This window comes from Zingiber officinale, chromosome 2A (assembly GCF_018446385.1).
Source record: "Zingiber officinale cultivar Zhangliang chromosome 2A, Zo_v1.1, whole genome shotgun sequence".
Taxonomy (NCBI): domain Eukaryota; kingdom Viridiplantae; phylum Streptophyta; class Magnoliopsida; order Zingiberales; family Zingiberaceae; genus Zingiber; species Zingiber officinale.
The window spans coordinates 171079860-171103014 of NC_055988.1; the positions used below are offsets into that span (position 1 = coordinate 171079860).

A 23155-nucleotide genomic window follows, 5' to 3' on the forward strand; every position below is an offset into this window, starting at 1 on the left:
GAATTGTCATAAATATTATTAAATTCATTAGAATTATATTTTAGAACAAACTATATATAACTGGGCGCTCAAATATTAGAAATCAAGACTATTATAAAAAACAAAATGATTACGCTATGATAATTTTCCCCACGTGTTTGAGACTTTGTGAGAAAAACTTAGAATGGTGGTAAGTTTAGAAATTAGAGAGTCTTTTTTATGTATGAGTTTGGGTTCCGAAATTTTTTAAATTCCTATAGTTGAATGAGGACGAGTGTGGGGATACTATCTCTATTTCTAAATTCGTTAATAATAATAATAATAATAATAATAATAATAATAAAAGTTTCATCTTTCCAAGTTATTTATATATATGCATTATTTAATTAATATTAATACTAATATTAATATTTATATGTCATTGTATTCTTAATTAATATTATTTTAAAAACTTTAAAATATTTTTACTAAGTCAATGGACATTTGAAGTGGGGATGAGAATTTATTCCTTATAAGGTTTAGGATAGAGATTTTTTTGATTAGACATAACCAGGGAGGGAGGCGGAGATATAATTCAGTGGCAGGAATAAGTATGAGTGTAAATAAACCAAACTGCTCATGAGCTATTCGAATCTCGATTCGATAAAAGTCCGTTTGAGCTCATTTAATGAGGTTCGTTAAGATAAACAAACTAAGTTCAAGTTTCACAATATTTGATTTATTAGCTCGTAAACATGTTCGTTAAATTTATGGATAAACTTTTAAATAAAAAAATAATAGTTTTGATATTGAATTTATAGATTTTTATACTCTACTTATGCAATATATAGATAAATTATTTTTATTAGAATAAATTATAAATTTTAATAAGAATATTATAATTTTCTCTATAAATATATAATTTAGTTTTTAATCAATATTTAAATTTATAATTTATAATTTTTATTTATTAAGTTCGTTTATGCTCAATAAAAGTTCGAATCAGCTCGTGAGACATGAATATATTCGTTAAATAAAACTCGAGCTCAGCTTGATTATAAACGAGTCAAATTCAAATATTCAAGAGTTTAGCTCGACTCGATTATACCCCTAGGAATATGGATGACAAACTCGCTCCCTCTTCGTTCCATTGTCATCCTTAACCCAGTCACTTCTCACAACTCATCCACATTATGTACAAGAGAAGTAAACTACAAATTCAAGTTATAGTCGATCGTCAAATGACTAAAAGATAGAGTACTTTTTTCTAAGACATGTATGTATCCAAATCTAATTCTATTCTATTATAATAAACCTGTCACTTTTTAACTAACTCGGCAAAAAAAAAAAATTATGCAGAAATTAAGACGATTGATGGATAAAAAATTAGCAAATGATTTACTATTATAATTATTAGTTAATTGATGTGGGAAGAAAGGTAAAGACATAAATAAATAAGCAATAAATTAAATTTAATAACTAATTTTTTTATAAGATTTATTTAATTAGTTTTTTTAACCCTAAATTTTTAAATAAATAAGCAATAAATTAAATTTAATAACTAATTTTTTTATAAGATTTATTTAATTAGTTTTTTTAACCCTAAATTTTAAATCTTCAATTCTAACCCAACCCTAGACCAATCTCTCCGTCATAAAACGGCGGCAGAGACAGTTTGCCTTTGTTCGCCTGATGACGGACCGCTACAAACGCCGGCGTGAGCAGGCAAGCGCGCCAGAGGATCGCCTCACTTCCCTACACGAAGACCTCCTCAACTCCATCCTCTCCTTTCTCTCCATCAAGCAGCGCGTCGCCCTCTCTGCCGTCTGCTCCCGGTTCCGCCGTCTCCTCCCCTTCATCCCCCGACTCGACGCCTTCCACCTCGACGTCGGGCTCAAAGAAGTTACCTTCCCCCGTGCCCTGATCCGCCAATGCCACGTCGTCGTCTTCCTCGACGGATCCGATTTACCCAAACCCCTCATGCAGTTTATCATCTTCAATCTCGCCGAGGCGGGCGTGCAAGACCTCATCCTCGGAACCTCCGTGTTCAGGGGATGGATGAATGTCAGCGGCAGGGATTGCGGCTTGTTCGGCATCAAGTCGTTGAGGAGTCTCTCGTTGAATAACACCCGAGTGTCGAAATACTCGGATCGCCGCCCTCTCTCGCCCTTGGGCTGCGCCCTACTCACCTCCCTCAAAATGGAACTCTGCTTCCTTCGCCATGATTTTCTAAGCAACCTCCTCGCCTCCTGCCCCCTCCTCGAGACTCTGCAACTCATCTTTTGCTATGGGCTCGTGGACGGTGCGGGCAGGCTAAGCATCCAGTCCGCCTCCATCAAGCATCTCGTCCTGTTCTACATGATCCCCAGCATTGCCGCCATCGACATCCAGGGTCCAAAGCTCGAGTCACTCGTCGTCGAGGTAGTCCCTGAGCTGCACATTGAAGCGCCTAAGGTCCGGAACGCCTCCTTCTTTCTTGATCACGACCTGCCAGAAGATCCTCCAGTTGCTTTGATGAATCTTTTCGGAGCTGCTTCTCCACATGGAGTCGCTTGGCTCGTGCTGAATTCTAGCAGAACCCCAAACGTACGTGAGAGAATTAAGATCAAGCTGAACTTAATTTATGCACGATCTGGCTCTTTGATTGATAATAATATAATTTGCTTTGATTGACAGGGATTAACAGCACAAAACGGAATTGATGAATTTATTTATCATCAATTTATTTGTCCGAAATACAATACTAAAGTCATGATCTTCAAGCTCGACTTCAATTTGAAAGATCAATCGTCAACTATGATACTGACCCAGTTGCTCAAGAAGTGCAATGACAATGCCAGATTTGATATACGTGCAGATTCTACGCGTATAGAGAGCACCATTGAAAACAATCACTTTGTCCGTGGCTCTACAGAAGTAGAACTAATTGAGTTACGAATGAAAACGTTCGAGGAGACATTTGAAGAGTTTTTCTTAAACCAGGAGGAGATGGCAGAGGAATTGAAGGAAATGGGATTGCAATTGTTGAGAAGTCGCACAAGTAGGGAGCAGTTCGAGGATATATTAGCATCCGAGGAGTCTCTATACCAAGTATCTCCCGACATTGCTAATTGCATTGAAATGAAAATTTAGTTATTATTTTTTTCTCTTCGTCCAATATAACTAGGATTGATGATTTAGTAATTAGTAATGATATTGGTTAAATAAAATTATCATAGGATAATATTTGAGCTAATCGTTAATGTTGAAGAGTCAGTGGGCTATAATTAAGGAGTTAGTGGATTATGTATTAGTTTATAATAGCTATTTATTTATCAATGAAATACATTGAGAATACATTTTATCCTCCTTGCCTATCTTTAGCCTTCTACTATTATGCAAAACTAGTTGATTTTTAGCTGTTGTATAAGAGCCAAGTTTCAAAAAGAATGATGACTTTCAAAAGTTTTGTATAATTAGTTATTCCTCGATTCAATGGTCATTATGAGCATTAGAATATGCTCATGAAGAATTTTTTTAATATCCAAAGAGTATAGAAATTAAGATCATGATTTATGGAATAGGAGAACCAACAATAAAAATAAGTGTCGCCCCTACAAATACATAAAAGATAGAGAATGTGAAGTTGAAATTAAAAGATACTAAAGCAAAAAAATATCTCTTCATAAAGTTATTAATCATTGATCCTGTTCGAGAGTCGAGTCGACGGGCGTTGGGAAGATGACGCTCATGTTGACTAGATGTAGACTGAAGATGTGGGCCTCTGATGAGTTAAGCATTGACTGGATGTAGACTGAATATGGCGTGGGCCTCCGACGAGCTAAGCCTGCAATCACAAGTAGTTAGTGCCGAGCCGGAGAGGAGTTCCCGGCGATGGCCCTCCGACGCTCAAGTCAGTCACTGACGGCAAGCGAATGAAGTGGAGAAGAGAAAAGAACAGCAGCATAACTGTACATATAGTGCGAGTGAACATACCTCCGTCAAAGTCTGGGGGTCCTTATATAGGGCTCCCGAGATGCGCGTGCACCCTTTACAAGGTATGCACACTTCTCAGAGCATATCTGGAAAGGATGTATCAGAAAAACGTGCATGACGTCATACCTTAACAGCCCGAGCATATCTCTGACGTGACAGTGGAAGCTTCCATCGTACGATTCTCTGTCTGACCATGCTGCCAACCATGCCGCTTGTCGGTTAGACTGGTCTCTAGGAAAATATTCCCAACTGCTCCTTTTGTCAGTTATCGGCCCGAGCGGGAGAGCCGCTCAGCCAATCTACCGTCCGGGTGATACCATGGTCGAGCCGAACGGGGGCCGAGCGTCCGCTCGGCCAATGGTCTGCTGCCCGGTTTCGTCCCGTCGAGCGAGGGAACCCTACGTCGAGCGAGGGAACCCTGCTTGCTTGGTCGGGGCGGCGCCCATCGTTTAACCAGCGAGACGGACGCTCGGCCTTCGTCCTTCCATGCTTGAGCTTTTTGAGCCTCGGAAGCTCAGTATTTGGCCGAGCTATCAAAGTGTTGGATCGACTACTCTTAATGCCGACCGGGAAGGTGGTTCGCCCGATCGAACGAGTGCCTAAGACGTTGACCACTTTGACTATGATCTTCCACGTGACGATGACCTCCTACAAGGTGGGCACCATCATTACCACCGTATCACATGCCTCCTTCTCAAGTCTAGTCGAAGGAGGCTGTAAGTCTGACTGGCTGGACAAGTAGTCTGGTAACCGATTGGTCGATCGACCAAGGGCTGGTTGTGTCCCGATTAGCCCACGTAGGGCTGATCTCCTAGGCCGCTCAGCACCCTGAGGATTTACACTTGGGAAATTTCTCCTTTGGCGTCTTCGCATGGGCACGACCCGCGCAGTCAATGCTGACTTCGACCAAATCTCCTCGGAATTCATGCAAATCCCACCATTAAGTCCTTCCTGTAAGCGAACGCCATGTGGCATTACCACCATCACCGCACGATCAAAGCAACAGAGGTGATGTGACGTTCGGCAGTTCAAATTCAACGACCGGATCTGCATTTTTGATTCCATGCCCTAGATCGGACGGCTCCAGTCAGTCGATCCCCCTCTTTATAAAGCCGTAATGTTGGCTCCTGCTCGATCGCTAGCGTCTTTCCCGTGTGCTCCGGCGATACTGCGCGTGTCCAGTGCTCTGACGAACCTCGGCTTCTTCCCCCAGCGATCCCCGTCTGTAAGCTCTTCGACCTTGCTCCTGCCTGATTCTTTTTCTTCAGTTGCTTCCTTGCTCCTGCTTTGGCATTTTCCCGTCCCCTTTTTCCATCCATCTTCCTATTTTTTTGTTTTCCAGCGATGGCTAGTTCATCGCAGTCGTCCGACCTTGCTCCCGGCTCGTGGTACACAACCATGGAAACCCGATTTGATGCGGGCGATGCGGCGAGCCTCATAAATGCCTTCAACATTCCCTCTGACCACGAGATTGTCTTGGCTTCTCCGTTCGATCGGTTGAACAACCCATCGATCGACACGATCCTGCCTATTCAGGGATCAATTCATGGCTGGTCTCTGATTTTCGATCCACCCATTCATAATAGGAGTTTGTAATTATTTTCGTGTCCCGCTCCCCCTGCTCATCCCCAACTCCTTCCGTCTTCTGTGCAGCATTGTCGTGCTGTTCCGGCTACACGACATCCCACTTATTCCACAAGTGTTTCATTACTTCTATTATCCCAAGCAGTCTGAACTGGGCACCTATCTCTTACAGTCTCGGGTCGGCTTGGTCTTCTTCGATAAGATGTCATCTTCCAATAAACATTGGAAAGATTACTTTTTCTATATATGTCTCCCCGAGCGGCCGAGCTTCCGTACCAAGTGGCAAGTCGGGCTCCTGCCTCAACCAGATTTGAAGAAGTATAAGACCCGACCGGAATACCTCCATGCGGCGAACATGCTATCCGGCCAGAAGTTTGACATCAACAGGCTACTCCCGGAGGGTGTTATGTATATGTTCGGGCTGAGTCCGATTCAAACGAAGCTCCCGAGCAGCCTAGGTATAAAGTTTCTAGACCTTCTCCCCTTGAGTCTAACTGATTCTTTCCTTCTTTTGTAGCTAACATCATGATGCGTGCTCGGGCGGCCGGTCTGATGAAGCTCAAGCAGGCTGAGATAGAGGTGGCAGTGGCAAAGGAAATGGCAAGCCTCGGCCTGACCCGGTCGACTCGCACAAGGGTACAACTGAGGGCGAAGGCACACCAACTGTGGACACAGGCGCTGTCGGTCGGATAGCCCATCTAGAAGGGACAAGCGACCTACCTCCCGATGTGCCGCCAACCGCTCGGACCGAAGACTCGGCTTCTAAGGGTGATAGCCTTCCGCTCAATATGCGCAAGCAGCGCCGAACAGTCACATCGTCCTGCTCTGCCACTTCGGTGGTGCGAGTCCTAGAGCATGGGGTATCCTATCCTCTGCTAATGCCCGTGAAGTGGTAGAAGCCATTTCCTCCGACCGGACTCCATCACTTTCCGATCTGATACCGGACCCGATTGCTGCCCAGTCGATCGCGTCTCTCCCTCCTGCTCGGCGGAGGGTTCTGCGATCTGGTATTCTCCCAGCTTCAGCCGGTCAGTCTTCTGGTCCCGCAGCGTCAGTTCAATCGGCCCCGAACGACCGTCGATCCGTGACGGTCATTCTTCACCTCCCGACGGAGGAGCTCTTGGCGGCCAGCGATCAACCGTAAACTCCTGAACATCAGATACACATTCGCGGGCCGCTCGCTAAGGTCTGGGAGGAAGCCAGAGCATGCGCCGCAACAATGCCGCTCAGGCTGCTCACCAACAGCCACCTACAAATGTCCACCGGGGTATGTATGCAATGATTAATTTGTGTTTTTACCTTCATTCGGTACTAACATTTTTCCGCTCTGTAGCAGTACTGGATGGAGAGTGTGGCAGTGTGCAACCGCTTGGCGCTTGTGGAGGAGGAGCTAAAGAAGCTCAAGAATTCCGGTGGAGCGTCTTCCTCCCAAGGGCCTTCGATTGTCGAGCTGCAGGCCGATTTGGCCAAGACCAAGAAGCTTCTGGAGGCCGAGCAGAAGACCTCCTCTGACTGAGCGATCATGATAGGTCAGCTCGAGACCCAGGTGAAATCCTATGACCAGAAGATCGAGCTGGCCACCACCAGAAAAAATCGAGATATAGCTGACCTGGATCTGAAGAACCAGGAAGCTCGGAACTTGGCCGAGAAGCTCAAGAAGGTGGAGAACCTTTTGGTTGCCGAGCGGGAGAGTCGTTTAGCTCGGGAGACCAATCTTCAAGGGCAAGTGAAGGTCCTTGAGGATTCTCTGGAGACCTCCCACGCGACCCTGAAAACTTACCAGGACGCTGAGCCGAGCCGCTTCGTGGCTATGAAGCAGGGATACCTCCGCTCGGACCAGTTCCTTGGGAAGGCAACCACACAGATCGTCAGATCGTTTGAACTGGCCATCGACGCGACGATCATCGAGCTGAAGGAGAATGACCATCTCCCTGAAGCCTTGCCTGCTAACGCTGTCGACCGCGTCCAGCTCCTCAACTCTATTCCTGATGAAGCTTTTGATTACATTGAGTGAGGAGGGCTTCTGTAACAAAGTGTTGTATGTTTGATTGCCACTCCACAACTTTTTTTTCGTTATCAATGAAGTTGTTTGGCGTTTCTTCACATATTTGCTTGCCTTCTTATTAAGCTTTTGGCCTTTCAATCCCAGACTGACGATACATATCCATTATTGAACTCATTAGGGCCATACCTCTAGGGTTTATAATCGTCACTCGACTTTGGGGTTTAATGTCGCTGCCCGACGGCTTGATGAAGCCTCAGGTTTAAGGTTGTCGCTCGACCGTCGGTGGAGACCTGGGTTTAATGTCGCCGCTCGACGGTCTTCTAAGGCAGGAGTTTAAGGTCGTCGTTCGACCGTCGGTGGAGACCTGGGTTTAACATCGTCGCTCGACGGTTTGATGAAGACTCGTCGTTCGGCGATAATTGTGCAAACCTTTCGCTTTTGATTTCAATCTTGCAGTCGAAGGGCGTAGGAAAATGAAAAATACATGACATTAATTACATCAACGCACATTTCATCTAGCTCGGTACGGTTGGAGATGGTTGGCGCTCCACGGACGTTCTAGTCACCGTCCGTCCTCGTTCTCTAGGTAGTAGCGCCTGAGCGAAGCTTTTCCATGACCTTGAAGGGTCCGACCTAGGGAGCCTCTAGTTTGGTGACATCACTGACTGGCTTCACCTTCTTCCATACGAGGTCCCCGACCTGGAACGACCTCAGAATCACCCTCCTATTGTAGTTTTGCCGCATTTTTTGCCTGTAGGCCATCAGCCGAAAGGAGGCCTTAGCGCGCGCCTCATCCACCAGGTCTAGCTCCAATAGCCTCCGCTCGGCGTTGTACTCGCTGTAGCTCTGCATCCGGTCGGACTCAACTCTGATCTCGACGGGGACGACCGCTTCACCTCCATACACCAAGTGGAATGGGGTTACTCCCATACCTTCCTTAGGGGTCGTGCGGATGGTCCATAGCACGCCGGGGAGCTCGTCCACCCAATTTTCTCTGACATGGTTAAGCCGAACCCGCAAGATCCGCAAGATCTCTCGATTGGCGAATTCGGTCTGTTTGTTGCTTAAGGGTATGATACAGAGGTGAAGACCTACTGAATGTCGTACCCCTTGCACCATTCTTTGAGTTTCTGCCCGGCGAACTGCCTACCATTGTCTCAGATGAATCGACGCGGAATCTCTAATCGACAGATGATGTGTTGCCAAATAAACTTCTAGACCATTTGCTCAGTTATTCTTGCTTCGACCCATTTGGAGAAATAATCCACTACGACAAGCAAGAACTTCCGCTGACCTATCGCCATGGGGAAGGGCCCCACGATGTCCATACCCTATTGGTCAAACGAGCATGATACCATGGAAGCCTTCATTTCTTCAATAGGTCGGTGTGAAAGGTTATGGTACTTCTGACAGGACAAGCAGGTGGCTACTGTTCGAGCGGCGTCTGCTTGTAAGGTCGGCCAGAAATATCTGGCTAGCAAGATCTTCCTTGCCAGCGACCGACCACCCGGATGTCCCTCACAGGAGCCTTGGTGTACTTCTTGCAGTATGTAGTCGGCGTCTTCCGATCCAATGCACTTAAGCAACGGCCTAGAAAAAGCCTTCTTGTAGAGTTGGTCTCCGATCAGTGTGAACCGACCGACCCTTTTTCTGAGTAGTCGGGCCTCCTCTCGATCAGACAGTGTAACTTCCGATCGCAAAAACTCTATCAGTGTCATCCTCTAATCGCCTGGGAAAGTGAGTCCCTCCATCCGATCGATATACGCCACCAAAGACACCTTCTCGATCGACTGTGTGATAACGATGGGTGATAATGAGCTGGCTTGTTTGGCCAGTTCATCCGCCACCTGATTCTTCGCTCGGAGAATCTTGTGTATAATGTCCTCTCGGAAATTGGCCTTCAACTTTTTGAAGGCCTCTGCGTAGAGTTTGAGCCGAGTGTTACTTATCTCGAATGCCCCGATAAGCTGCTGAGCGGCTAATTGGGAATCCGAGTGAATTAAAACCTTGACGGCTCTAACGTGCCGCGCGGCCTGCAGGCCTGTTATGAGTGCTTCGTATTCGGCCTCGTTGTTGGTCACCCGATAATCCAGCCGAACGGACAGATGCATCCGCTCTTCCTGGGGGAGATCAGTAGTATACCAATCTCGCTTCCTTGCCGAGTGAACGATCCATCCACATATATCCTCCAAGTGGCTTTTGGCTCGGGATTCTATACTTCAGTGATGAAGTCCGCCAAGGACTGCGCCTTAATGGCCGTTCGGGGCTGATACTAGATGTCAAATTTGCTGAGTTCTGTTGTCCACTGGACAGCCGTCCTGACGCTTCTGGATTGAGGAGGACTCTCCCCAGAGGGTTGTTGGTCTTCACGATGATTGTGTGCGCGAGGAAATATGGGCGAAGCCTCCGAGCGGCCAGAACTAACGCAAAGGCAAACTTCTCGATACCAGTGTCGCGGGATTCAACATCTTTGAAAATATGACTAAGGAAATACACTGGTTGCTCTTCGTCGTTCTGCCGAACCAATGTTGAGCCGACATCATGCTCGGTCGAGGAAAGATAGATTCAGAGTGGCTCACCGACAGTTGGCTTAGCCAATACAGGCAGCGAGTTCAGATACGCCTTGAGTTACTCGAAGGCCTGGTCGCACTCTTCGTCCCACTGGAATTTGGTGGCTCGACGCAATATCCAGAAGAAGGGTAGGCTCCGGTCGGATGACTTGGATATGAACCGAGATAATGCTGTTATTCGATCGATGAGACGCTATGCTTCCTTTAAATTTCATGGAGGCAGCATATCTTGCAGTGCCTTTACTTTGCTGGGGTTCACCTCAATGCCTCACTCGGTGACTATGTAGCCCAAGAAACATCTTCTCCTTGCGCCGAACAAACACTTGTTTGGATTTAACTTGATTTTGTACATCCTAAGTGTCTAGTAGGTCTCCATGATATCTGCACAGAGGTCAGCTGCTTGGAGGATTTGATCAGTATGTCATCGACGTATACCTCCATATTGCCGCCGATCTGCCTCCGAAACACCTTGTTCATCAGCCTCTGGTAGGTGGCTCCGGCGTTCTTCAATCCGAACGGTATCACATTGTAACAGTAGGTTCCATCAGCCATAATAAAGCTAACCTTCTCATGATCCTCCTTAGCGAGCGACACTTGGTGGTACTCCTGATACGCGTCCAACATGCATATCAGCTCGCACGCAGTAGTGGATTCTACCATCTGATCGATCCGGGGCAAGGGATAGAATTCTTTCGGGCATGCTTTGTTTAAGTCCCGGAAGTCAATGCAGACCCACTATTTGTTGCCTGGCTTGGAGATGAGCACCATGTTCGCGAGCCAGCTCGGGAATTGAACCTCCCGTATGTGGCCGACATCCAGGAGCTTCTCAACTTCTTCCCAGATGATCAAGTTCTGCTCAGCACTGAAGTCTCTTTTTCTCTACTTTACCGGCCTAGCATTTGGTCGGATGTGGAGTTCATGTTGCGCGACGCTCGGAAAGATGTCGGGCAGCTCGTGCGTTGACCATGCAAAAACATCATGGTTCTGCTAGAGGCAGTTGATCAGTTCGGCTTTCTGCTCGGCCCCCAGGTCGGACGCTATAAAGGTCGTCGCCTCTGCTCGACCAGGATGTATATGCACTTCTTCCTTTTCCTCATAAACCAGACTAGGAGGTTTTCCGATTATAGCGTGTACCTCTAGCCAGAGCATCTTCCGAGCAGACTTGGCTTCTGTCTGGACCATCTCCACGTAGCAGTGTCGAGCAGTCAGCTGATCCCCTTTGACTTCCCCGACATGGTCTTCAACTGGGAACTTGATCTTCTGGCAGTAGGTTGACACTACCGCTCGGAACTCATTGAGGGCCGGTCGACCCAGAATGATGTTGTAGGTGGAGGGAGCGTCTACTACGATGAAGTTGATAGTCCACATCCTCCGGAGTGACTCCTCTCAGAGTGATATGGCCAACCTTATTTGGTCGATCGGCTGAACCTCATTGCTGGTGAACCCGTACAGAGGGGTCGTCATCGGAAGCAACTCAGCACGATCGATCTGGAGCTGATCGAACGCCTTCTTGAAAATGATGTTGACTGAGCTCCCTGTTTCAATGAATATGCGGTGAATAGTATAGTTGGCAATTACCGCTTGGATAATGAGGGCATCTTCGTGCGGCACTTCAATCCCCTCGAGATCCCTGGGGCCAAAGTTGATCTCGGGTCCGCTCACCCTCTCTTGACTGCAACCTACAGCGTGGATCTCCAGCCTCCGAGCGTATGATTTTCGGGTTCGATTGGAGTCTCCGTTGGTCGGTCCACCAGCTATGATGTTGATTTCTCCCCGGGCGGCATTGCTTCTGTTCTCCTCCTCTCGAGCGGATGGTCTGCCTCGTTCGTGTGAGGCTCGAAGATGGTCGTCACTCCTTGGCTGATGATGGTGCTACCGCTCGAGTGATCGTCTGGTCTCCTCCTGCAGTCTGGTGCTCCGACGCCTATGTCGCTGGTTGGGTGAAGGCGATCGATGGTGATAACTTCAAGGGTCGTTTGAGTGACAGAGGGGAATCTGCGACAATCATAGGTGTTGTGGGTTGCCAACTGATGGAAAGCATAAAACATAGGAGTTCATACCTTTCCCTTTGGCTTTGGCCGCTCGGAGGCCACATGCTGGACGGCGTGTGACCTTGCTTCCTGATGTGTCCGTGCTCCTTCGGCTTGGGGCCCTCTTGGTAGCTGGTTCTGATGGTGCCTCCTTCCTTCTGGCCGTTTGGGGTTCCTCCACGTTTATGTATTCGTTGGCCTTCTTCAACATATGGTCGTAGTCTCGGGGCGGCTTCCTGACGAGTGATCGGAAGAAATCCTCATCCACGAGCCCTTGCTTGAACGCGTTCATCATGGTCTCGGACGAGACCGAGAGAATATCCATCGCTACCTGGTTGAAGCGTTAGATGTAGGTTCGGAGAGTCTCTCTTGGCCCTTGATTCATGGAGAACAGATTGACGCTTGTCTTCTGATAGCTCCTGCTGCTCACGAAGTGGTGGAGGAAAGCCGTTCGGAAGTCCTTAAAATTCCAGATCGACCCGTCCGACAACCTCCAAAACTAGCGTTGTGCCGAGCCGGATAATGTAGTGAGGAAGACTCGGCATTTGATTCCATCTGTGTATTGATGAAGAGTAGCGGTGTTGTCGAACTTACCAAGATGGTCGTCCGGGTCAGTTGATCCGTTGTACTCTCCAATCGCCAGAAGGGCGTATTGCCTCGGTAGCGGATCTTACAGTATCGCCTCGGAGAATTGGCAGTTGATCTGCTCGGGGGACAAATCAGCTTTCGACGCTTTGCCTTTCCTCGCATCCCGAACGAGCGCTTCATCTAACGAAGAACCTTGCTCTTGGTTTGCTTGCACGATCTCGGAGGGCCTTTGGAACAAAGCTCGGTGGAATGGTATCGGGGCAGGCGGCGCCTCCCCTTGTGTGTCGATCGGTCCTTTATTCTGCCCCCAGATGGACAACTATTCCGGCCGGTCTTCCTACGTAGCTCGGCTTCCCGAGGTTGATGTCGCCTGTTGCGTCAGCCGATCGGCTAACACTCTTTGCTACTGCTGATCGACTATTTTTGCTGCTTGTGCTTGTATGAGCATGTCGAGCTCCTCCTAAGAGAGCATCAAGGTGTGAAGTTGTCCAGCTTCTTCCATCTTCTCAGCTCGGATGCAGGTGCGTTCCCACAGCCGGTGCCAAATTTGATCCTGTCCGAGAGTCGAGTCGACGGGCGCTGGGGAGATGGTGCTCACGTTGACTGGATGTAGATTGAAAATGACGTGGATCTCCGATGAGCTAAGCGTTGACTGGATGTAGACTAAAGATGGTGTGGGCCTCCGACGAGCTAAGCCTGCAACCACAAGTCGTTAGTGCCGAGCAGGGGAGGGGTTCCCCAGCGATCGCCCTCCGACGCTCAAGTCAGTCACCGGCGGCAAGCGAATGAAGTGGAGAAGAGAAAATAACAGCAGCGTAACTGTAGCTACAGTGGGAGTGAACATACCTTCGTCGAAGTCTAGGAGTCCTTATATAGGGCTCCTGAGAGGCGCGTGCATGCTTCCCAAGGCGTGTATGATTCTCAGAGCATACCTGGAAAGGATGTGTCCGAAAAGTGTGTCTGACGACATATCTTAACAGCCCGAGCATATCCCTGACGTGACAGTGAAAGCTTCGACCGTACGATTTTTTGTCTGACCATGCCGCTAACCATGCCGCCTGTCGGCGACACTGGTCTCTAGGAAGATATTCTCAACTGCTCCTTTTGTCCATTATCGGGCCAAGAGGGAGAGCCGCTCGATCAGTCTATCGTCCGAGTGATACCATGGTCGGGCCGAATGGGGGTCGAGCATCCGCTCGGCCAATGGTCTGCTGTCCGACTCCGTCCTGTCGAGCGAGGGAGCTCTGCCTGCCTAGTCGGGGTGGCGTCCACCGTTTAACCGAGTGAGACAGACGCTCGGCCTTCGTCCTTCCATGCTTGAGCTTTTTGAGCCTCGGAAGCTCAGTATTTGACCGAGCTATCGAAGTGTCGGATCGACTACTTTTCATGCCGACCAAGAAGGTGGTTCGCCCGATTAGACGAGTGCCCAGGACGTTGATCACTTTGACTATGATCTTCCACGTGACGATGACCTCCTACAAAGCGGATCCCACCGTTACCACAAGATCAATCATAATCTTGGACATAATTCTATCTAAGATACCGCCAAATTTATCTGAGAGTCCGTAAAGAAAAAATACCAAGGTATATAAATAATTAATGTTGAAGAGTTAGTGAAATATAATTAAGGAGTTAGTATGTTTTGTGTTAGCCTATAAATAGGCTATTTGTTTATCAACGAAAATGGTTGAGAATTTTTTTATCCTCCTTGTTATGCAAAAACTCTTTAATTTTTAACACTTTAATCTACGTAGTTCATGCATTTTTTAGGACTAATTTGTTGGAACTTATTATTTACGAGCTACAAGCTATGTGACTAATAGATAACCTTTATTGGACATTAATGCGTATGAAATCTGCCAATTAGATTGATTCTAAGATAGAGGTAATGACGTGAATGTTTGCTAATCTGGTGGCTATTGAAGTCGAAGTTTAGTCGGACCTGCACAACATGATTTGACCTGCATGTACCAGAGCAAATGTAGAAGAAAAAAAAAATGATAATTCAATTAGTGTTATTGATCATTCTTAGAATGATCGATTTAGTTTTACAGAATTTTTTCATCGATTATCAGGATAAATCGATAAGCTTATGCGGTGATCAATTTAGAAGTCCAGCATCCTTTAGTTATGTCCCCCATTTGAAGGAAACTTCCTATAAATATACCGTGACTGAGATTCGAACCGTGGATATCTGATTGATAATTTGAATGTCCTACCACGATATTATAACCTCAGGGACACAAGAACAAATGCAAGAGAGTGTACGAAAAGTTATTTCCAACGACACCTTTCTCATCGGTGACAAAGTCAGGAATTATAATCAACCACCCTCTATATACAAACTCAATCATAAAATTTACTCTATATATAAACTCAATCATAAAATTTAATTTGAAGAAATAGATGAACAATTACATATAAAAAAAATAAAATAACCCTCGGGTTAAAGCCCTTGTAGGCATTAACCGAGATCAGATCTTCTGGTATAAAAAAAATAGATTAGGGGATGGTTCACTCCCATCTTCTCTCGCATTAACCTCCCTCCGCTCTTATCTCTTAATTCCCTAAAAGTACGGCGGACAATAGAAAATATAAAAAATTAAGGGAGCTTTTGATTTTATTTTCATTTTCTAAAAAATGCATGTTTTTTCTTTTCTTAGAAAATAATTTTTAGACATTTTTTATTTTTTATAAAATAATATCTCATTTTTTAGAAAATAAATATGAAAATTGTCAATCAAATAGTATTTTTTTATTTTCTCAAAAAATGAAAATAGAAAATGAGCCTCTCTGAAGTTTCATTAACAATATTCTGATGTGTTTAATAGGTGGGATAGGATGAAATTTTAGGTGAGATAAATAATCATGGGCTCCCCAAGGTATAACTTATCCTACCTCACCTACAAAATTAACACTTTTTTTTATCACTTTAAATCCTTATCCTATCCTATCCCACCTATCAAACACACCCTAAATGACAAATGTACTTGAGTATTTATAGGAATGAGATGAGAGATATATGGAGAGATTGTGATCGAGATCTCTGGAAAGTTATGGACCATTCAACCATTTAAGTCATTAATCATATAAATGACCTTTAATTATATATATTGACCTCCATTAATGTCAGTCGTTCGACCATTACTAACCAGAATAGGTTATCGTGAAGAGGTTGTTGCAGGGATCGTACACTACATCTACTTGTGGCCAATAACCCATAGGTGGTAGTACCTCTATGAGGAGAGCTTCGAAAATTCAAATCTTATGTCTCTAGAATACAATCTTATACGCAAGATGTATTTTCATCTAGTCTTAAAATAACATAAACATACAAATAAATATAGGAATATTAATATGGCTCACAGCTAATCTATATATAAAAAAAATAAATTATATAAATAAAATAAAAGTTTAATTGGATAAATTTTATGTTCGGACCTTATGTGAAATCCTTCTTAAACTTTTTTGACAAGGTGAGACGTAATTAAGTCAAGATAAACAAGGTGAAGAGTTATCCCCGAAGATAACTCTTACTTCTAATGTTAATTAAGAAGTTAGTGGGTAACGTATTAGTTTATAAAAAGCTATTTGTTTATCAACGAAATGCATCAAGAATATAATATTTTTTTATTCTCCTTGTCTATCTTGGGCCTTCTACTATTGTGCAACACTACTTGATTTGTTATATTGGTATCAAAGTCAAGTTTCAAGATGAATGATGGCTTTTGAAAGTTTTGTACAGCTAGTCATTCCTCGGTTCGCTAGTCACTATGAGGGAATTTCTTAAGGTCCAAATAATATTGAATGATCATGATTTTTAGAATAACAAAACCAACTAAAGGTGTTGCACTTAGAGATGTGGAAAAGGTAGTGCATGAGACGTTGAAATTAAATGATTTTAAAGTAAAGAAATATCTCTTCCAAGATATTCATCACTCAATCTTGAAAATCATTCTTTGCAAGGATATCTCTAAAGATAACATATATATATATGAGATTCCATGAAGAAGAAGTACCAACACTACAAAAAATAAAGGATTTGGGGACAAAATTGGGGACGAATTTTAAAAAAAAATTCGTTGCAAAAATTTTTGCGACAAAATTTAGGACGAAAAATTTTTCGTCCCAAAATGGTTGATGCCAACTTTTGGAACGAATTATGGATTGTTGCAAATTTGGGAACGAATTTGGGGACGAATTTGGCGACGAATAAAATTTTCGTCCCCAAATTCGTTGCAAAAAAGTATACAGATTTGCAACGAAAATTATTTTTGTTGCAAACTTAGGAACGAATTTAGGGACGAATTTACATAAATTTTCCGCCAAAATTGTCTTGATTGTTGCAACAAATTTGGGGACGAATTCGGTGACAAATTATATTTTGTTGCAAAGTTTGTCCCTAATATTGCAACGAATTTGGGGACAAATTCGGTAACAAATTTTTTTTTGTTGCTATCTTTGTTCCTAATTTTGCAACGAATAATAAATTTGTTGCAAAACTGGGACGAAATTTGGGACGAATCCACAAATCGTCGCAGATTCTGGGACGAATTTTGGGACGAATTTTGTGGATTCGTCTCAGATTCTGGGACAAATTTTGTGGATTCGTCCCAAAATCTGGGACGAAAATAATTTTGTTCCAAATTACGATAGAATTGGGACAAATAATTTTCGTTGCCAAATTCGTCCCTATATCAAATAATTTTTTCCAGCTTCAATTTCTTTCTACAATACAATCCAAATACATACAAAGCAAATTCAAATAACAAATAATATGCATTCAACACATCCTAATTTAACATTCAACACATCCTAATTTAACATTAACACATCAACTCATAATTCAAGAAATATAAAGATTTCAACAAAGTTTACAATATCCATCTTGTTCAAGCTACTAGAAAATATGATACAAAGTTCAACAACCCAATGTTTTCGTGTGCCACAAAATAATCCATCAACAAACACTAAGAATACATAGTCATCTTCATGTGTCGCAAAATCTTTGATCCCCATCAAATCTCCTTTGCCTACATAACAACAAACAAATAAACTTAGATCATGTCTAACAAGAAAGATTGTAAATATTATACGATATGGCCATGTAAAAAGAATAATTGGAAACAAAACATAAATGTGAAATTCCTTAAACATTCTAATAAAAGTCCTAATTCTAATAAAAGTCATATTTACCAACGATATGAATCATCCATGTCATAACAACGGTAAATAAAATTATAAGAATTATTTTGAAGCTAAGTACATGTATCGTAACTACGATACAACCTAATATAATTAGCACATCAGATAGAGAGAAAGAGAGAGAGATATTGTGAAGTATGGTATTAGGGTTTAAATTTTCTCACTTAGTTATCTTTATTTTTCAGTTTATTTTGCTGAATTTATAGTTTTGTCTTGGGTTGATATTTAATGTAAACTAAAGGATGTTTAAAATAATTGTTCATTTCATTGTGTTAACTAGTTGACAATTTCATATGAATAACTTTAGCACATTTTTAACAACTCTTTACAAAATATTAAGGTAGGAGGATGCATCGTTATCTAGTAAAGAATTTTAGAATAGTGTGATGTAATTCTAGATGAAATATAGAACTTTTATGTATCTATATAGTTTTGAGACTGTACATAGATCAAATTCAGAACTTTTATGCATCATTATCATTGAAGACAAAACAAGAAAGAGCGACTTATCAAAAAGAAGGAACACAATTAAACAACTATTTAAAGCTAACTTTAACATAATTATTTAAAGTTAACTTTATAGAATTAAACAACTATAACATAATTATTTAAAGCTAACTTTATATATAGATCAGTAAATACATATTAAAGAACTTAGGAATACCGAAAAGAGGTGAACAAATACAGGTGTCTTCAACTACACTGAGATCACACTAAATTGAGACCTGCACAAACAACATTATCAAATCAAGACAAAAATAAAGTCAGAGTATTAGAGACTTCATTCATAATGCCTAGTTATGCTTTAATTTTGTTACTGGTACACAACTAAGAATCATATAGATTAGTCTACGTCAAAGATAAGTCATCTCATACATTGACAGTGGAACAGTGCAAGAAGACAACAGACTTAACCTACAAATGGCAGAGTTGAAAAGTTAAAAAATCATTGATTAATGTGTAAAGCAGTAAACATGAGAAAAAAAATCATCATACATTATTAAAATCATCACCGCCATCATCGTTATCATCGTAGGCATCATCATCGTCATCATTGGGAGGATTCTGACTTTGAGCGGAACTCAAAATGTGACCTGCACAAACGAACATTATGAATTCAGACAGTAATTTTCGAATATTAACTTAAACAACTGATAAAATGGTGCATGGCGGCAGCCATAAACAGTCCAGCCAACTGCAAAATGGTGCATGGTGGCAGCCATACGCCGTCCAGCCATCGCCTGGCAACGGGCAGCCACACGCCGGCCAGGCAGCGGACTGCCGGAGGCCAGGCAGAGGCTACCGAAGGCAAGGCAGGCCCTGCCGGAGGCCAGGCAGCGGCTGCCGTCGCCGGCCATGCACAAGGCCAGCAAGTGCCTGGCGCCGGCAGGCAGCCCCGCGACGCCGACAGAGAGAGATCCAAGATCGTTTTGCTTACCAAACGAAAACCTTCCACCGCCGATCGTCGTAGATCACGCCGTCGTCGGTCGGAGTTGTGGCCGAAACCTGGAAATCGCAGATGGGAAGAAGGGGGAACGGGGGAGAGAGGAAAGAAAAGAGTGAAGGGAAAAAGAATCGGGGAATTAGATCTAGGGTTTTTAGGAACAAATATTTTTTGTTCCCAATTTTGTCCCTAACTTTGGGACGAATTCCTGGATTCGTCCCAAATTTTGGGACGAATCCAGGATTCGTCCCAAAACTGAAAATAATTAAAAAAAAAATAAAATCAAAGACCGAAAGCTTATATCTTGACCTAGAGACATCAGAATTTGATGAAATAAGTTTCTATGCGTTCGTATCGTTGCCGTGATAGTAAATATGTCACCATCCATATTTTTTAATTAATATTTTAAGTGATTCAAATTTTTAACCCCAAATTAGGTCAAATTGGAATTAAAAAATTCCAAAAATAAATATATTTAGTAAAAAATATTTTTATGGATATATCTACGATCAGGACAGTGATACGAACGCATAGAAATTTGTTTCATCAAATTCCGATGTCTGTAGGTCCGTATATAAGGCGTCCCATTTTGTTTTTTTTTTTAGATAATTAAATTTTTGGGACGAATCTCTGGATTCTTCCCAAAATTTGGGACGAATCCAGAGATTCGTCCCAAACGTTGGGACGAATTCCTGGATTCGTCCCAAAACTGAAGATAATTTTAAAAAAATAAAATCAAAGACCGAAAGCTTATATCTTGACCAAGGGACATCGGAATTTGATGAAATAAGTTTCTATACGTTTGTATCGTTGCCCTGATCGTAAATATGTCACCATCCATATTTTTTAATTAATATTTTAAGTGATTCAAATTTTTAACCCCAAATTAGGTCAAATTGTAATTAAAAAATTCCAAAAATAAATATATTTAATAAAAAATATTTTGATGGATATATCTACGATCAGGACAATGATACGAACGCATAGAAATTTGTTTCATCAAATTCTGATGTCTCTAGGTCCGTATATAAGGCGTCCCATTTTGTTTTTTTTCTTTTAGATAATTAAATTTTTGGGACGAATCTCTGGATTCGTCCCAAAACTGAAAATAATTTAAAAAAAATAAAATCAAAGACTGAAAGCTTATATCTTCACCTAGAGACATCGGAATTTGATGAAACAAGTTTCTATGCGTTCGTATCATTGCCCTGATCATAAATATGTCACTATCCATATTTTTTAATTAAAATTTTAAGTGATTCAAATTTTTAACCCCAAATTAGGTCAAATTAGAATTAAAAAATTCCAAAAATAAATATATTTGGTAAAAAATATTTTTATGGATATATTTACGATCAGGACAACGATACGAACGCATAGAAATTTGTTTCATCAAATTCCGATGTCTCAAGATAGATATTTTTTTAATACATATATAGATTGCTAATAACTAAAAAGGTGTTGTGCAGTTAACGGTTGTAAATTAATGTCTGAAAGCTTAAATATGGACCTAGAGATATCGGAATTTGATGAAATAAGTTTCTATGCGTTCGTATCGTTGCCCTGATCGTAAATATGTCACCATCCAGATTTTTTAATTAATATTTTAAGTGATTCAAATTTTTAACCCCAAATTAGGTCAAATTGGAATTAAAAAATTTCAAAAATAAATATAATTGGTAAAAAAATATTTTTATGAATATATTTACGATCAGGACAATGATACGAACGCATAGAAATTTGTTTCATCAAATTCTGATGTCTCTAGGTCCATATAAAAGGCATCCCATTTTGTTTTTTTTTTAGATAATTAAATTTTTGGGACGAATCTCTGGATTCATCCCAAAATTTGGGACGAATCCAGAGATTCGTCCCTAAATTTGGGACGAATTTCTGCATTCATCCCAAATTTTGGGAGGAATCCAGGATTCGTCCCAAAACTGAAAATAATTTAAAAAAAATAAAATCAAAGACCGAAAGCTTATATCTTGACCTAGGGACATCGGAATTTGATGAAACAAGTTTCTATGCGTTCGTATCATTGCCCTGATCGTAAATATATCACCATCCATATTTTTTAATTAATATTTTAAGTGATTCAAAATTTTAACCCCAAATTAGGTCAAATTGGAATTAAAAAATTCCAAAAATAAATATATTATTTTAAAAAATATTTTGATGGATATATCTACGATCAGGACAATGATACGAACGCATAGAAATTTGTTTCATCAAATTTCGATGTCTCTAGGTCTGTATATAAGGCGTCCCATTTTGTTTTATTTTTTTTAGATAATTAAATTTTTGGGACGAATCTCTGGATTCGTCCCAAATTTTGCGACGAATCTAGAGATTCGTCCCAAAATTTGGGACGAATCCAGAGATTCGTCCCAAAACTGAAAATAATTTAAAAAAAATAAAATCAAAGACCGAAAGCTTATATCTTGACCTAGAGACATCGGAATTTGATGAAACAAGTTTCTATACATTCGTATCGTTGCCCTGATCGTAAATATGTCACCATCCATATTTTTTAATTAATATTTTAAGTGATTCAAATTTTTAACCTCAAATTATGTTAAATTGGATTTAAAAAATTCCAAAAATAAATATATTTAGTAAAAAATATTTTTATGGATATATCTACGATCAGGACAATGATACGAATGCATAGAAATTTGTTTCATCAAATTCTGATATCTCTAGGTCCGTATATAAGGCGTCCCATTTTGTTTTTTTTTTTTTAGATAATTAAATTTTTGGGACGAATCTCTGGATTCGTCCCAAAATTTGGGACAAATCCAGAGATTCGTCCCAAACTTTGGGACGAATTCCTGGATTCGTCCCAAATTTTGGGACGAATCCAGAGATTCGTCCCAAAACTGAAAATAATTTAAAAAAAATAAAATCAAAGACCGAAAGCTTATATCTTGACCTAGAGACATTGGAATTTGATGAAACAAGTTTCTATGCGTTCGTATCATTGCCCTGATCATAAATATGTCACTATCTATATTTTTTAATTAATATTTTAAGTGATTCAAATTTTTAACCCCAAATTAGGTCAAATTGGAATTAAAAAATTCCAAAAATAAATATATTTGGTAAAAAATATTTTTATGGATATATTTACGTTCAGGACAACGATACGAACGCATAGAAATTTGTTTTATCAAATTCCGATGTCTCTAGGTAGATATTTTTTTATACATATATAGATTTCTAATAACTAAAAAGGTGTTGTGCAGTTAACGATTGTAAATTAATGTCTGAAACCTTAAATATGAACCTAGAGACATCGGAATTTGATGAAATAAGTTTCTATGTGTTCGTATCATTGCCCTGATCGTAAATATGTCACCATCCATATTTTTTAATTAATATTTTAAGTGATTCAAATTTTTTACCCCAAATTAGGTCAAAATGGAATTAAAAAATTTCAAAAATAAATATATTTGGTAAAAAATATTTTTATGAATATATTTACGATCAGGACAATGATACGAACGTATAGAAATTTTTTTCATCAAATTCCGATGTCTCTAGGTCCGTATATAAGGCGTCCCATTTTGTTTTTTTTTTTTTAGATAATTAAATTTTTGGGACGAATCCAGAGATTCGTCCCAAAACTGAAAATAATTTAAAAAAAATAAAATCAAAGACCGAAAGCTTATATCTTGACCTAGAGACATCGGAATTTGATGAAACAAGTTTCTATGCGTTCGTATCTTGCCCTGATCGTAAATATGTCACCATCCATATTTTTTAATTAATATTTTAAGTGATTCAAATTTTT

At 41.6% G+C, this 23155-nt stretch overlaps 2 protein-coding genes across 2 annotated transcripts; one reads left to right on the forward strand and one right to left on the reverse strand.

Annotated features, from left to right (window-relative positions):
- Positions 1-1605: 1605 nt before the first annotated feature.
- On the forward strand, positions 1606-3212 carry LOC122040272. Its single transcript, XM_042599600.1, has 2 exons — positions 1606-2544; positions 2635-3212. Exons 1-2 carry the CDS (start codon positions 1651-1653, stop codon positions 3088-3090), a joined length of 1350 nt encoding a protein of 449 aa, XP_042455534.1. The 5' UTR covers positions 1606-1650; the 3' UTR covers positions 3091-3212.
- A 4943-nt stretch (positions 3213-8155) lies between these two features.
- Positions 8156-8641, reverse strand: LOC122044263. Its single transcript, XM_042604780.1, has one exon. It carries the CDS (start codon positions 8639-8641, stop codon positions 8156-8158), a length of 486 nt encoding a protein of 161 aa, XP_042460714.1.
- Between the last annotated feature and the right edge of the window lie 14514 nt (positions 8642-23155).